Genomic DNA, 16,196 nt, shown 5'->3' with positions numbered 1-16,196 from the left:
CATCTGCAGATTTACTCTTGTTTGTCTGATTTGTTACTAAATGTTTAGTATTACTAAACCAAAAATTCTTAATATTACTACCTAAAGATTATTACTAAATAATTAATACACTTAATACAAAAAGATCTCAAAAGATTGAGGTTTTTTTAGCTTTTCTATACTTTGTCAGAATTGTATCGCGTGCAATTTGTTTGAAATGGCATTGAGATGAGAATGACCAAATGGAAACCAGACATGAATATAATGTAATCAAACAATCATTTGGAAGATGAAATGAGGCAGATAAGATTGTGTACAGGAAAAGGGAATCTAAATTAAGACTATGTAGGTACAATGCTGCAGTTAATGAAATATGTTGCGTAAGGTTTTACAACTAGCTCTGGAAACGGAAATGTTGTTTTACAGGAGCAACTGAAAGGCTTGAAGTTAATTGTAGAAAAGGAATTGGTTCCATCCCTACTTATGAGGGAATAAAAGATTACGGAAAGAAGTTGTTATATTTTCCCCCAATATTCCTGGTCAACAAATTGAGCATCAAGCGTGTTATATGAATGGTGAGCTGTATGGTTAAGAAAAACAATCTGACCAGTCATCGATCAAAATACCATGGATAATGGAGCTCAGAAGCAAAATCTACAAACACAGAGTGTAATGATGGAAAACTGGGCTGAGCGTATACATAATGGAAAGAGGATGTAAAGCGTAGGAAACAAAATCGAGAAGCTCAAATAATTCTCGTAGTAAATAAGTTCAAGATTTTATAAATAATAGCATAAAATTGGGTAGAATCTCTAATTAGAATAAGATCCTGGAAATGAGAATATACAATTTACAAGAGGGTTTTAAAAGTTATAAACAGTTCTGGTGGAAAGAGTTTTTCTTCTGAGAAGGATGATGCAAGGCCATCTGTTCAATTCCCTGATGGGGAATGATTTAAGTTGCCGGGACTGAATAGTATTTGTCAAATGCACAAGGTATTCATTGTGGTATTCATTGTTGGATCGGTGTTTGAGGTTGAAACAAACTGCAAGGCTGAGTGGAGAGAGCAGGTCAAGGAAATCAGTTCTGGATTGCTTGAGCGAAGGACTGGCACAGGCACAAATGGTCAGACGACTTTTGAGGCAGTAAACATCTGTGATCTTCAGTCGTAAGAAATTTACTTCATAACTAACTATAAAAAAAAATTATACAGTCCAGCATATCATCAATCATTTTTTAAATTCATCTTCAAACTTCTCTTTTGACAGAATGTACTACCAAAAATTCAGAATCTGAAGCATATCATTTATGTGGACAAAAAGACCATCAATACTTCAGGATACCCGGAGGTCCTTCAGATTCACAGTATGGCTTCAGTGGAAGAGCTTGCAGCCAAGCCAGAGATATGTACGTGCAGAAGGACTTTCTTACGACTTGTTGCTTGACAGAATGTTTTGGACATGACTGTTGCTATTGCTCGCTCACTGTAGGCAAATGCTTGAGGAGGGAGTCAAAGTCAGAAATAAGCCTTTAGGTTAACTAAATCTATACTGATCATCAAGCACATGATTACACCAATCCTGGACTCTTTTTTTTGCCATAAACTTTGTTGGTTCTCCCCCCCCCCCCCCCCCCCTTACCTACACACCAGGGGAAATTTGCAATGGCCAATGCACCTACCTTACATTTTTATACCCTACATTTTTATCTGAGGGAGAATGGAGTTTCCAGAGAAAAGCCATTCTGATATTGGCAGAACATGCAAACGTCAGGGATGGCATCAAAGTTCATGATTGAACTCTAGTCAATGGAACATAAGGACAGGAGCAAACAGGATCAGGGGCAGTTTGCCTGTTCTCTCTGGCTTGACCCACCTTTCAATATAATCACGCCTCATTAACCATGGCTTCAATTCCTTGTTGTCAGACCCACATAGTTTTCGACGCCCATACTCTTTAAATGCATCTAGCTCATTGGCCTCTACAACTCTGGAACTCCGAATTTGAGATTCAGCATCCTCGGTGAGAAGAAATTTCCACTTGCCTCTATTTTTTTAAAAACATTTTGAAAGTATATCAGATGCAGACATAGAAGAGTAGTGTCCTGGACCAGCCATTTGGCCCAGGATGCTGAACCCATCTTGGTGTCAATTTATATTCTGTCTTCCTCCTGTATATCAATTCATATCACACTATTGCCTTCATGTTCGTGTCTATTTAAAATGTCTCAAACTCCACCTAACTTCTTCATACTTGCCCAGATCTTCACTTCTCTGCCCACATCTGTAACTGTTCTATTTCCCACTGCATTAAGTGATAGTCCTTTACACTGTCCACAACTCCATCAGACTTGCTAATTAAACCATCTACATTTTAATCCATATTACTGATATATGTCACAAGCAACAGAGGTCCCAGCACTGATCCTTGTGGAATACAGCTGATCATGGGACCTCCTCCCAGAATAACAGCCTTTAATCCTTACTCTATCTTCTATGGGCAACTTGCAATGCATATTTATCTTCTGAATCAATCTACAATGAGGGACCTTACAATTGCCTTACCAAGGTCCATGTAGATAACTTCCACTGTCTTACCCTCGTCAAGCTCCTTTGCCACCCTTTTTTCTTATTTAAAAAAAAATTGATCAAGGTTGTGAGGCATGACCAGTCCCGCACAATGCCATGCTAACTGTCTCTAAGCAGGCCACGCCTTTCCAGATGTGTGTAAGTACTATCTCTCCATATCCCCTCCAACTGCTTCCCTACGACTGCCATGAGGCTCACTGGGGCCTATAATTACCCAGATTATTCCCTTTTCCCCCTTTTAGAACAAAGGCATGAACTACACTCTGATCTTCTAGGACCTTGCCCAATGCTGGTGACGTTCTGTCCTGTGGAGTTCAGGTATCAGCTCTATGAGCTATGCCACTGTGATGTCCTTCTGAACTATTCTAAAAATATCTAAGTTAAAGTCTGTCCCGAGCCTTATAGACTCATCAGGCCGGTGGTTATGCCAGTTTCCATGGCATGAAGCGACTGAGAGTACAAGACCACGCCCCCCCCCCCCCCCCCCCCCCCGATAGGACGCCAGTCTTATCGCGAGGTTAACTCCCAACATCTTACCTGTACACATTTTCAGCTAGGTGGACTGGAGCAATGTGTGGTTAAGTGCTTTGCTCAAGGACACAACAGGCTGTATGGCTGGGGCTCGAACTAATGACCTTCAGATTGCTAGTCCAATGCCTTAACCACTTGGCTATGCACCAAGGATATCTGCATTTCACCCTTGCCCTATTTCACCCTTGTCCAGGAGAACAGAATATTCAGTAAGTTAATCAAAACTTTAAGTGGTATAAGTTGTATTAAAAGGTATTTTATTAAAGATGAGTAATACTTTCATAATAAGTCATGCTTAAAGAACATAGTGTGCATTCTGTAATATCGTTCATACCGCAGCAGATTTGAACTTTCAGATGCCTGTCTAAATCTTTTCCAACTTCTAGGAGGGGCTATTAAACACAGATGAGTGGTCAGTGTTGAATTTCAGGGTAGTGTTACCATATCTTGTCTCTACTCGGCACTGCTTATGTGGCCGAGTAGCAGTAATCGTTTTCTTGCACTGCCATTCTTTTCTGGGACAAAGTTCATTCCTGACCATGACTGCCAAGTTTTAATTCCGTATGTTCTGTTTAAATGTGAGAATTAGCCAAAAAAACAATTCCGTAGAAGATTCTGAAAAATACTTTTTGACTTCAGCAGTGGTTTGGATTGTGGAACTAACTTCCACTATGTTTATTAAATAATTTAAATTTGGTTAATTTAATAATCAGTTTTTTTTTAACACTTGGATCTTAGCAGTAACTGAACTGCTTATTGAAGAAGAAATCAATTATCATACACATGAAATTCTACAGATGCTGGAAATCCAGAGCAACACACATAAATTGCTGAAGTAGGTCGGCCAGCATCTATGGAAAGGAATAAAGAGTTGACGTTCCGGGCCGAGACCCTTCATTAGGACTGACCTTTTGACAAAGGAATTTGGTTGCCCTTTTCCTGGTCTGGTTTATATGCAACTTCAAAAAACAATTCTTAACTGCTCCCTGAATTGGCGTAGCAAACCACTCGATTGAAAGGCACTTGGAGATGGCCCATAAATGTCATTCTTGCCACAATGCCCACATATGAAAAAATATAACAAACTGGAGTCATTGAAGTGATTTCCTTAGATGCATTTAAGAGGGAAAATGGGTTGGTCTATGAGAAAGAAAGAAGTAGGATTTGGTGTTGGGGATATATGAAAAGGCTTGGTGGGGAGGGAAGGTTCTGGTGGTGAAACACTGGCCTTGACATGTTGAATAGAGTGACTAGTGACTAGTTTTATTGTGAAAGATTGAGGGTGAACAGATTGTGCAACTAAATGTGGCTTCTGTAGGCTGTAACTGGAAATGCAGAGCTCATTGAGGTTCAGTCTACTGACTCATCCCAAAGCACTTAATCTCGGCATCCTTGCCCTGGTTCTGACATGCCACCAAAAACTTCTCACTCATACTGTTCCCAGAACTTGAATCCTTTTCCAAGACAAATGAATAAGATACTTGGTTTGGCATGTGAGTGGGAAAGGTTTGGAAGGGTATAGACCAACTTCAGGCAGAAATCCTGAGGGGGAGGAAAATCCGGAGGTGGTCTCTCTAAGGAAGTCCTACATTGAGTTCAACGCTGACTGGCAGCTCCTGCGATGCTGTTGGTATGAAACTGTATCAGTCTCTGCTGTTGCTTTGGGTTCATAAGATGCATGGAGAGGGGGAGCTTGCTCTCCATATTGTACTGCCCAGGCTTGCATATCTACACAGCTAGGATGCAATATCCATGGTCGACCCATGCCTAGGGAGACGCTTTGGTCAGCGTGAATGAGATGGGTTGAAGGGACTAATTTCCATGCTATATAACTCCTGATTCCTTGACTCTGTAATACTGTCCCACCCAACAGTTTCACATCCCCATCCCTATCTGCTCTCATTTAAATTAATAGTTACAAAATAACTTGAGCCATAACTCTTCCCAGCAGTGATCTGTGGCATTTTTCTCTGGATCTTTGGATCAAAACACAAAATATGACCAAATTCTGTGCGCTACATTAGAGGTCTGTTTTTTTGGATCACGTAGACAGTCTTGTGGGAAAAACAACCTACCCCCGGGTGTCTTGGTCATTCTAACATTATTACAAAGTCTTTCCATTACATGTTAAGCTGTACTGCCCAGAATTGCACATTTAAAAACAATCCATGTACAAATTTAAAAATGAGAACCGCAGCTGATGTGGAAGATATTCCGTATTGATAAGTTGCCCAACGCTGATTAACAATTGTTTTTCTGCACAGTGGACACAACCCCTTCCCGGCCCACCCCATCGGACCTAGCAGTCATCATGTATACGAGTGGGTCTACGGGTCGACCAAAGGGAGTGATGATGTTGCACAGTAACTTAATAGCGGGAATGACAGGCCAGTGTCAAAGGATACCTGAGCTGGGGTAAGTAGTTACGTTTCTGCAGCTTTTCTTTGCCTGGTTTTGACAGATAATGCTGCTAGTTAATCTAAGATTTAAGACTGTCATTTGTTAAAATTGACTTTGTAGGCCTGAGTTATATGATCATCATTTAGAAGAACGAATGAAGAAGGAAATCTAATTGACATCTGTGAAATCTATCACATATTGAAAGGCCTAGATAGACTGGATGTGGAGAGGATGTTTCTTATAGTTGGTGAGTCTAGGACCAGAGGGCACAGTCTCAGAATAGAGGGAGGTCCATTTAGAACAAAGATGGGAAGGAATTTCTTTAGCCAGAAGTTAGTGAGTGTGTGGAATTCACACACTCACTACCCTCTATGGAGGCCAAGTAATGGAATATGGTTAAAGCAGCGTTTGATATGTTCTTCACAAACAAGAAAAAATCTGCAGATGCTGGAAATCCAAGCAACATGCACAAAATACTGAAGGAACTCAGCAGGCCAGGCAGCACCTATAGAAAAGAAGAGTACAGTTGACATTTCTGGCCAATACCCTTAATCAGGATTGATGAAGGGTCTTGGCCAGAAACGTCAACAGTTTACAACTTTTGCATAGATGCTACCTGGCCTACTGAGTTCCTCCAGTATTTTCTGTGTGTTGCATTAAGTTCTTGATTATTTCCAGAGAGAAGGCAGGAGAATGGTGTAGACAGGGATAATAAATCAGCCATGATAGAATGGCAAGGCAGAGCAGATCCAATGGGCCAAATGGCCTACTTCTGTTCCTACGTCTTGTGGTCTTGTGAGGCTTTTTTTAATTACAAAATTTCAGAGTTTGGGGCATTCTTAGGTTGTACACTATCTCACTGTAAACTATAAACACTGGAATAGTAGGCTCCTTTTTTTTAAAAAAAAGTGCTTTGAAAACTCTGGAAAAGCTCAGCAGAGCAGGCAGCATCTGTAGAGAGAAATAGAGTTGCTGTCTGTACTTGATGACTTCTTAAAGGAGCTAGGAGAAGTTAGCCAAAAGAAGGTTTAAGCTAAAACTGGAATAGAGTTCAGAGAGCCAGCGAGAACTCGAGGGGAGGTATGTGATGGGGTCAGAGGCGGAAAATTTGAATGACGAGGAAGGTGAGGGAGCCAGTTCAGCTGGAGCCTCGGAATTTAAGATTAGAATGTTCTCACCATTTACAACTCAATCTTTCAGTCCCGGCCCTTGCAGTCTATTTTGTGTGGTTGTAGAATTCTATTTTAAACTTGTGCCATGATTGTTTTATGGTATGTACCCAGCCTTTATATTTTCATTGAGTTGTTTAGGAATGCCTAATCTATTATTATGTTTTAAAAATGGTTTTATCAAAGAGAAAAGCTCAAAATTTTGGAATCAAAATTTCTGAAATATACCAAGTTTCATGAATTTTGTTGTATAAGTCCTCATGACTAAAACTAACCTCATGGACTGAATGAGTGTTTCAGCATCAGTCCTTTGCAGTTTTTACTAAAAATGCTAAAATTTATTTCTAGACCCAAAGATACATACATTGGATATCTGCCATTGGCTCATGTGCTAGAACTCACTGCAGAAATCTCCTGTGTTGCTTATGGCTGTCGAATCGGTTACTCGTCTCCCCAAACATTGTCTGACCAGGTGAGCAACACTTTGGACTTTACAGTAATATCAAACGAGAAAATCTGCAGATACTGGAAATCCAGAGCAACCCACACAAAATGTTAGAGGAACTGAGTACAGTCGATATTTTGGGCCTTTACAGTAATATAATGCCTTTTAGAGGAAGTTATCTGTAACTTTAGAATTAATTTCCTGTCACAAAGCATTTTTATAAATTTTGTGTATCTCTACCTTAGAAGGGGAATAAGCTACTTGGTTTTGCAAACTTAAAAGAAGTGGAAATGGATTACTTTTATAATGGGAGGTTACATTTCACATTCCCAGTTCACTTGCTCTGCACTCTTTCTGAGCTTCTATGTTGCTAAATTTGCTTTCCAGACTACAGTTGTTCTGTAGTTGAATGGAATAAGTTAAATAAACAAAGTGGCAACACTTCTGAATTTTGTTCTCTATTGTTTCACAGTCAACCCGGATCAAAAAGGGCAGTAGAGGGGATTGTACTGTCCTGAAGCCAACACTGATGGCAGCAGTCCCAGTGAGTGTCTGAATGTTAACAAGATCTTAAGTGTTGTTGCCTGGGGTATAACTTCTAGTAAAACACGGTATTTATCACCAGAATCCCAAAACTCGTGGGGAGAGAGGTATGTGGATCCAGGGTGGATTCTGAAGGAACCTTCAGTTTTAAGTAGAATTGTCATTTGGGCAGACAAAATCACAATCTGATGGAGACTATTTTGCTAAATATCAGTATTTTCTAACATGTAATTCCACACTGAAGTTTTGCTAACAAATATGGGGATATTGATTCACCAGTATAGGGTATGCCTGGTGGGAGAAGGGGAGCCACATTGTTTCTTTGAATATTTTCCCATGGTAAACTGGCTGCCTTTGTCTTTTCAGGAAATTATGGACCGAATTTATAAGAACCTCATGAGCAAGGTGCAGGAAATGAACTACTTGCAGAGAACCATGTTCAAACTCTGTTACGATTACAAATTGGAACAGATCAAAAGGGGTTACGACGCACCTCTTTGCAACCTGTAAGAAAACTCAATATTACCTAAACGATTTCACTGAAACTTGATCTAAGTTGCTCTGTATTGGCACAAAAATCAGTTTTATTTTGGGAAATATTTTTAATATAGTTGCTGTAGTGAGATACGAGTGGGCTTCACTCATTTCTTGCCGCAGTTCTGCTGGCGCTAAGCTTTTGATGTGCACGCAGATACTTGTCAAAAGACAAAGCATTAAGCCTTTGGACTTGCACCAGCCAGGGTAGGGACGAGGACCTTCCCACCTGATGCATGAAGAGATTCCCCACCTACAGAGAGCAGACACTTGAGGACCGGATGGGAAGGGCTAGGAGTTATGCTCACATGCGGACAGTTCAGCCTGTGTTGCTCCTCCCCGGCCCACAGGCAAGCTTCTGATTCTGCCAACTTCTTTTGGCAAGCAAGTGATTTGTTTTGTGTTTCAGAGAAATGCTGTTCTGGGCAGACTAAGGCAGTTTGGCATTTGACCAGGACATAAAATGCACATTCTCAGAGCCCGGCCTTAAAAGAACCAAGCTGTATTTTCCTTAAACAACTAAATGCACTTTACCCTGATAGTAACTGTAAGCTTGTCTCTCATGGTGGATTGCCTGCTTTTGAGAAATCTTTCACTTTCTTCATGAGTGTAGACTTTCCTTAATCTTAGTTTGGAGGTGAAAACATTTGAGCTGTGTGTCTTTACTACCTCTTGTCTCCCATGTTTGTTTCTTACAAGGAAGCAACTGCTTGCTTGCTTTCAGTGATGCCCTAGGACTGTCCATTTCATACTGAGGCCCTTCTGTTAGTGTTAGCCACCTTGGGGCTCCACGATGGTGTACTTTTGAGGGCAAACCAAAATAGTCCAATAGTAATAAGTCTGAATGAATGTCTGCTTTTAAACATCTTTGCATTTGTGAAGATTGAGGTATGCAGGTATTATTTTTAAAAAAAACGGGTATAGCTAGGGTAAATACAAGTGAGCTTTTTTTTCCCCCCCTCACTGAGGTTGGGTGAGACTTGAACTAGGGATCGTGGGTTAATGGTGAAATGTTTAAGAGGAACATGCAGGGGAAACTTCTTCACTCAGAGGGTGGTGAGTGTGTTGAACGAGCTCGGGTTCAATTTCAGCATTTAAGAAAAATTTGGGTGAAAAACATGAATAAGAGGTAACGGAGGGCTATGATCTAGGAGTAGGTCAATTTGACAAGGATGAATAATAATTTAGCACAGAATACAAGGGCCGAAGGGGCTGTTTCTGTACTATAGTGCTCAAGGACTATATTATCCAGATGATATAATGTGTGGCACGTGGCCAAGTGGATAAGGCATCGGTCTAGAGATCTGAAGGTTGCTAGTTCAAGTCTTAGCTGAGGCAGCGTGTTGTGTCCTTGAGCAAGGCACTTAACCACACATTGCTCTGTGACAACATTGGTGGCATGGAGAGGGGAGACTTGACCAGGCCTCAGTCATCGTTGAAAATCGATGGACAGCCGATGAAGAAGATTTGCACATTTTGATGATTAACATTAATACAGAGCAAATAGTGGATATAGGCTGGAGGATGGAATCCCAATTCTGCATTTGGTAAAGGACTGTTTTGGGAGGCAATTTGGGCATCTCCAGTGGTTGAATTATAGAAGACTGGGCCTGGGTGAGAGGCAGCAGCTGAAGTCCCTGAGGCTAATAAAGCTGGAGGAGGTTTCAGAGTTACTTAGAGGGGCCAGGTTTGTTATTGTCTTTTTAAACTGAGCTATCACTCGGTAGACAACCACTGTAGGTCACTGAGCATGGATGATGGGTAAATAGGAATGGATTTCACGATCTAGAGAGAGTTTGATAAAGTTCAAAATGTTAGTAGGATGTTATCAGGTCAGGTGAACATACTAAAATATTGTTAGCCCACAGTTCCAAATTTGCGCATCACCAACTTCCCAAACGTAGTTTGGGGAACTTCATAAAGTATTGTAGATATTTTATTTAATAGAGGCAGCACAGTAAAATAGCAGTTAGCGCAATCGCTTTATAGCATCACCAGTCATGGTTTGATTTGCATTGCTGTCTATAATAAGTTTGTATGTTCCTCCCGTGGCCATGTAGATTTCCTCTGTGTGCTACAGATTCCTCCCACGTTCCAAAGGCATATGTTAGGGTTAGTGAGTTGAGGCCTGCTATGTTGGCGCTGGAAGTGTGGCCGCCTGTGGGGCCACAGTAATCCTCAGAGCATGTTGGTCATTGATGCAAGTAATGTATTTCACTGTATGTCTCAATGTACATGTGACAAATAAAGCTAATCTTTAAATTGAGAGGGGGGGGGAAGAGTTTGTCATACAGATCTCTTATCATTTCCAATACTTCGGGATATTTGCAATCTCAAGTATCTTTGAGACCCACCTTAAAGAGCATTTTTTCTTGTGTTTTATAATAGGTTATTATTTAAAAAAGTAAAGGCACTGTTGGGAGGAAATGTTCGAATGATGCTGTCTGGAGGTGCACCTCTTTCCCCGCAGACACAGAGGTTTATGAATGTGTGTTTCTGCTGTCCAGTAGGTCAAGGCTATGGCTTGACAGAAACATGTGGAGCTGGTACCATCACCGAAGGTGAGTGACTGAGTTAGCAAGAGTGCTGCTTGGAGTGTGGTAATGTCTCCTGGGAGAGCAAGAGAAGTGATAAAAGGAAATTAACTGGGGAGACTTGATATACTACAGGCTACACAATGGAGTTGGAGGAGAATTATTAATTATTGGTGCTGTATTTTAATGTGAACTTCAGCAAATCTTTCTTTTGTGTGTTTGCATATATGTATGAAATCCTATTCTCTACATTAAGTTGCATGCAGGTGCTAGAGCCATTGAGGAAAATGATGATTGTTTATGCTTGTTTCATGTGGCTTAGTTCACAGTCTAACCTGGGACAAGATGTCATGTGTTTGGGAAACTAATGGGAAGATTTATGTCTTAAAATTATTGCCAAATGTGTGCGTGGATATCCACTTGTATTCTCCTCCAAACATTGTTCACTGCTGCTAAACAGTTCTGTGAAACACAAAGATTCCCCTTCTTCCCTCAGGTTTCCACTCATGGCTTTCAATATCTAAATCTGAAAGCATCGGAGACAGGGAATTTGATCAGTTCCCATCCTGGTCCCACTCTAATTTGATTAGATGCTTTGATCTCAGTTTCAGTGTTCTGAACATCCAGAATGATTAAAAATTGTAAACAGCAATTATAATAAAATTAACATGGATTTTCTGACTCTGTAATTTCCACTGAACTTTCCAGGAACTGAGTTTGTCTGTTTTCCTTTGTTCATTGTTTCTGCCTATGGGTTGACAGGACACAGGAGACCTCTGAAAATCAGCATTTTCTCAGTATTTTGTTTATTAAAAATTCCTTTACACAAAATTGTCATAATTGATGAGATTTACTAGGAAGCAATCTGTATTACTGCTTGGGGTCTTCACTCCTTCCAGTGGAGTGGAGAAACATGTTTAAAGCTGACCAAATGTGTCAATGATGACATCACGAAGAGATTGTTCTTCTCTTTAACAATGTGGATTGCAGAAGTGACACTAAATATCAGATTGTTCAAGTGAATGGATTGACATGATCGCAGGTTTCAGTAAGTACACAAAAGAACATAGTTTGTCTACACCATTGGCTCTGTAAAGAGCTTCTGCAACCTTTATTGCTGAACGGATTCCAGAATCTAACCATGCTCTCTGCAATTTCAGTATCGGACTACAGCACGGGAAGAGTTGGAGCTCCACTTATCTGCTGTGAAATCAAGCTTCGGGACTGGGAAGAAGGTACTTGTATAAGATCTGCATCCATGTGACTTGACAGTATAGGTGCTGGGAGTTATTGGATTATTCTTCCAAGAAGCTTGCACAGCTTCAAGGGATGAATGTATCATCTACAATAGGTGCAAGTACCATGGTGACAAGAATTGAAACGCCATACTTGTTACCACTCACAGTACTTTTCATTGTCAAGTGCAGAGATTGTGAAAGGAACAATATGAAAAGAGTCTTGCCTGACATGCCAATTTCTTCAAACACCTAATGAAGTGGAACTGCTGGCATGCCTATTTTTGTGATTTTGTGCCCACAAGACAATCCTCCAAGACGTTGATAGCTGCTCCCCTCTTTCCACTGCTCATTGAGTTCTCCTGGCTTTGACTACCTGAAATCCCTTGGTCTTGCCCACCTAGTTGCCATCTCAGATTCTATCGATCACTGTAGTGTCATTTGTAAATGGTATCTGAGCTGCGTTTAGCCACATAGTTACGAGTGTAGAGTGGTTCAGCCTGTCATTGGTAAAACTGCCTGAATGGTCTCCAGGATGTATCACACTCTAACGATTCAATCCTGTCAGGGTGCAGTGGCATCCAATTCCTCTCCTCACAAGATTTCATGTTCTCTTTTCCTAGTGGGTGATTAATGAATTCCCTTTATCCTCCCGTCTCTTTGGGCTTTGGAGTATTGTGACTACTTTAGTCTTCACTTGGAGTATTGTGAACAGTTTTGGGCCCATTATCTTTTAAAAAAAAATAATAAAAATAAATGTGCTGGTGCTGGCATTGGAGACCCTCCAGAGGAGGTTCACGAGGATGATTCCAGGAATGAAGGTGTTAACACATGAGGAACATTTGATGGCTCTGGTCCTATACTCACTGGAGTTTAGAAGAGTAGTGGTGGGGGGGGGGGGGGTCTAGATCCAATTGAAACCAACGAAATACTGAAAGGCCTAGATGGAGTGAATGTGGAGATGTTTCTTGTAGTGAGGACATCTAGGACCAGAGGGAACAGCCTCAATAGAAGGTCATCCATTTAGAATGGTGACAATGAGGAGTTTCCTTAGCTAGAGGGTGATAAATCTGTAGAATTCATCGCCACGGATGGCTGTGGAGGCCAAGTCAGTGGGTATATTTAAAACAAACGTTAATAGGTCCTTGATTATTAAGGGCGTTAAAGGTTACAGGGAGAATGGGATTGAGAGGGATAATAAATAAGGCATGATAGAATGGTGGAGCAGATCTGATGGGCTGAATGGCCAAATTCTGCTCCAATATCTTATGGTCTTTGAGACCTCTGTTTCCTTCCACCAACAGGCTGAGCTCAACAAACTAACCCAGGACGAAACAGACAGACAGACATACATACTTTATTGATCCCGAGGGGCAATTGGGTTTCGTTACAGCCGCACCAACCGAGAATAGTGTAGAAATATAGCAATATAAAACCATAAATAATTAAATAATAATAAGTTAATCATGCCAAGTGGAAATAAGTCCAGGACCAGCCTATTGGCTCGGGGTGTCTGACACTCTGAGGGAGGAGTTGTAAAGTTTGATGGCCACAGGAAGGAATGACTTCCTATGATGCTCAGTGTTACATCTTGGTGGAATGAGTCTCTGGCTGAATGTACTCCTGTGCCTAACCAGTATATTATGGAGTGGGTGGGAGTCATTGTCCAAAATGTGTCGATCTGGGCAGTGGCAGTCAGCATTACTGTTCCTGCCTAGAATGTGATTATGACTTTCCAAGTGATTCATCAGTTCATGTCAGGAACAAAATGGGCTGCTTTTGATTTTCAGTTACTTTGTAGAAATCCAGCTGGACAACTAGAGAAGAAATGAAAATGTATGTGTTGCATTCTTTTAAAATGTTCTTCCTGAAACGTTCAGAATAAGCTTGGTTGTAGTGTACAGCTTATATCTAGTGGTGCTGCTGCCCCACAGCTCTCATGACCTAGATTCAATCCTGACCTCCAGAAACTCTCCTTGTGGCATTTGCCCATTTTTCCTGTGACTGAATCAATTTCTCCCACTGACTCCAGTTTCCTCTTGCATCCCAAAGGCAGGAGGGTTAACTGGCCATAGTAGATTGTCCCTAGAGTATAGGAAAGTCGTTAGCATCTGGGGGAGTTGGATTTCTGGGAGAATAAACTGGTCAGTGTGGAATGGGTTGCTGTAGACTTGATGAGCTAAAGAGCTCATTTCCATTCTCTGACTTTCTGCTGCTTAACAGTTGTTTATTGTTCAACCGTAGGAGGATATACCAATCATGACCAGCCAAATCCAAGAGGAGAAATTCTGATTGGTGGGCCGAACGTGGCAGTGGGGTACTTCAAAGGAAGTGCATCCAATGATGACTTTTTTGAGGATAGCAATGGTCAGCGTTGGTTTTGCACGGGGGATGTTGGCGAATTCCACCCAGATGGCTGTCTACAGATCATTGGTAAGAACTTCAAGAAACTGGAGCAGGAGAAGAGCATCAGGACCTCTTGACCCTGTATATCATTCAAAATGACGTCTTTCTCCACCATTTTCCTACACTCTGCTTCTGTCTCCGGAAATCAATCTCAGTTTAGATTTTAGTCAATAAATCAGTCATGTGCTGTCAAGAGTTCCACAGTCACATTGAATGAAGAATTTTCTTATTTCAGTCCTGAATGACCTGTCCATTATTCTGCGATTCGTCATTCATTTTCTGCTTTAAGGGTTCTGGAAGAGAAAAGCTATTCCTCAAGCTCTTGACTCCTGGAAGGGACTTGTCACTTTTCAGTCTCATATCTTCTTTTGTTTTCTCTGTACTCTGGGCCTTCAGTTTTATGGGTCTTCTGTGAAGATAGACATTATGTATTCTTAAAATTTGTCTTCTGATTTCTTATTATCCATTATAAAATTATCAGTAAACAATCCACATATGCCCTTGGTAACTTTTGTTTTAGTTTCTCATTAGCTTGCTCTCACATCTGTTTCTCCTTTCTTTATCAATTCTGGAGTGATCCCTTGATTTTTTTTAAGAGCTCTGAATCATCAGGCTCTTGCATTTCCTAGCAACTTTATAAGTCGTTTCCTTTGATTTAATAATTTCTCCTGTAATCCATATTTGGTCCTTTTCGTGGATTAAAATTCAATGTACATGTAGAGTACACCTCCAAACGCTACCATGAGATTTATTTTCTTACAGGCATTGTTGTTTTCATGCCAGGCCATGATGCAACCAGTCAGGATACTCTCCACTGTGCATCTATAGAAGTTTGTCAAAGTTTTAGCTGTGTGCCAAGTCTATGCAAAAACTTCTCAGACAATAGAGGCATTGTAAGTGCAAAGACAAAGAAGGCACGATATGCTGGTCCCAGGACAGATCCTCTGGAACGACAATGCCAAGGGATTTAAAGTTAATGACCCTCTCCAGCTCTGATCCCCTAATGAGGATTGGTTCATGGACCTCGGTTTTTTCTTTCCTTACTCAATAATCAGCTCTTTGGCTTTGCTGAAGTTGAGTGATAGGTTGTTATTGCGGCTTCGTTCAAACAGATTTTCAGAAAGGACTAAGTATTTATTGCAAATCTTGTGTTATTTCTTAAATGTTAGCCATTACCTTATTTAAACAAGGATTTTCAATCTACAAGAGCCAAGCTGCCACCTCGTGTCTTCATAATTTCCTTAGTTTTGGTTGAAAACGCTAGCTTCAGATTGAACTACGTCAATTTCAAATGTAATGCGTTAAATTCTATTATAATTGCTGTTTCCTCTGGACTCCCTTACAAAAGCATTATCAATTAACCCTTTCTCATTGCACAGTAATAGATCAAAAATGGGTGGTCTAGAAATCTGTCTTGTCTATGCCAGAATACATCCTCTTTTTTTTTAAGCTCTTTGCCAATTCCCAAAACAAAAGTTTGCTCCTCCTTTCTTCTACCTATGTTTGGTTCAATCTTTGCCTCTCCCTACCTTCTGTTTAGTGACATCCTGAACTCTTGCATTAGGAAGACACATCCTAGAGTCACATCTATATACACAAATACATCTTTGCATCTCCTGAACTATTGAATCTTCTGTCATTTCTATCTCATTTTTCTTATCCCTGTCGGGTGCTGTCACGTCAATTGTGGTGCCACAATCTGGCTGCATTCCCCTGAGGCACCACAGTCAGGTGTGAAAATCTGGTTGTGAAGGGATTCTGGACTACCTGCTTGGTGGTAGACCATTGTCTCTACATGCTTTTAAGCTGCGGTATGACCACATCCCTGAAGGG

General features: G+C 40.8%; 1 protein-coding gene across 7 annotated transcripts in view; it reads left to right on the top strand.

Moving 5' to 3' along the window:
* Nucleotides 1-16,196, top strand: part of acsl4a (acyl-CoA synthetase long chain family member 4a) — a 78,726-nt gene that overhangs the window by 53,225 nt on the left and 9,305 nt on the right. For all 7 annotated transcript variants that reach the window (XM_059976868.1, XM_059976864.1, XM_059976865.1 and 4 more), the window contains 8 exons: nt 1,248-1,386; nt 5,362-5,512; nt 7,015-7,138; nt 7,584-7,655; nt 8,021-8,160; nt 10,577-10,749; nt 11,883-11,957; nt 14,202-14,390. In XM_059976868.1, the coding sequence (XP_059832851.1) occupies nt 1,248-1,386; nt 5,362-5,512; nt 7,015-7,138; nt 7,584-7,655; nt 8,021-8,160; nt 10,577-10,749; nt 11,883-11,957; nt 14,202-14,390 (1,063 nt within the window). The remainder of the gene's footprint in view (nt 1-1,247; nt 1,387-5,361; nt 5,513-7,014; nt 7,139-7,583; nt 7,656-8,020; nt 8,161-10,576; nt 10,750-11,882; nt 11,958-14,201; nt 14,391-16,196) is intronic.

Source organism: Hypanus sabinus, chromosome 8 (assembly GCF_030144855.1).
Source record: "Hypanus sabinus isolate sHypSab1 chromosome 8, sHypSab1.hap1, whole genome shotgun sequence".
NCBI lineage: Eukaryota > Metazoa > Chordata > Chondrichthyes > Myliobatiformes > Dasyatidae > Hypanus > Hypanus sabinus.
Note: the sequence above shows the minus strand (reverse complement) of the source record. Positions and strands in the feature narration are given on the sequence as shown.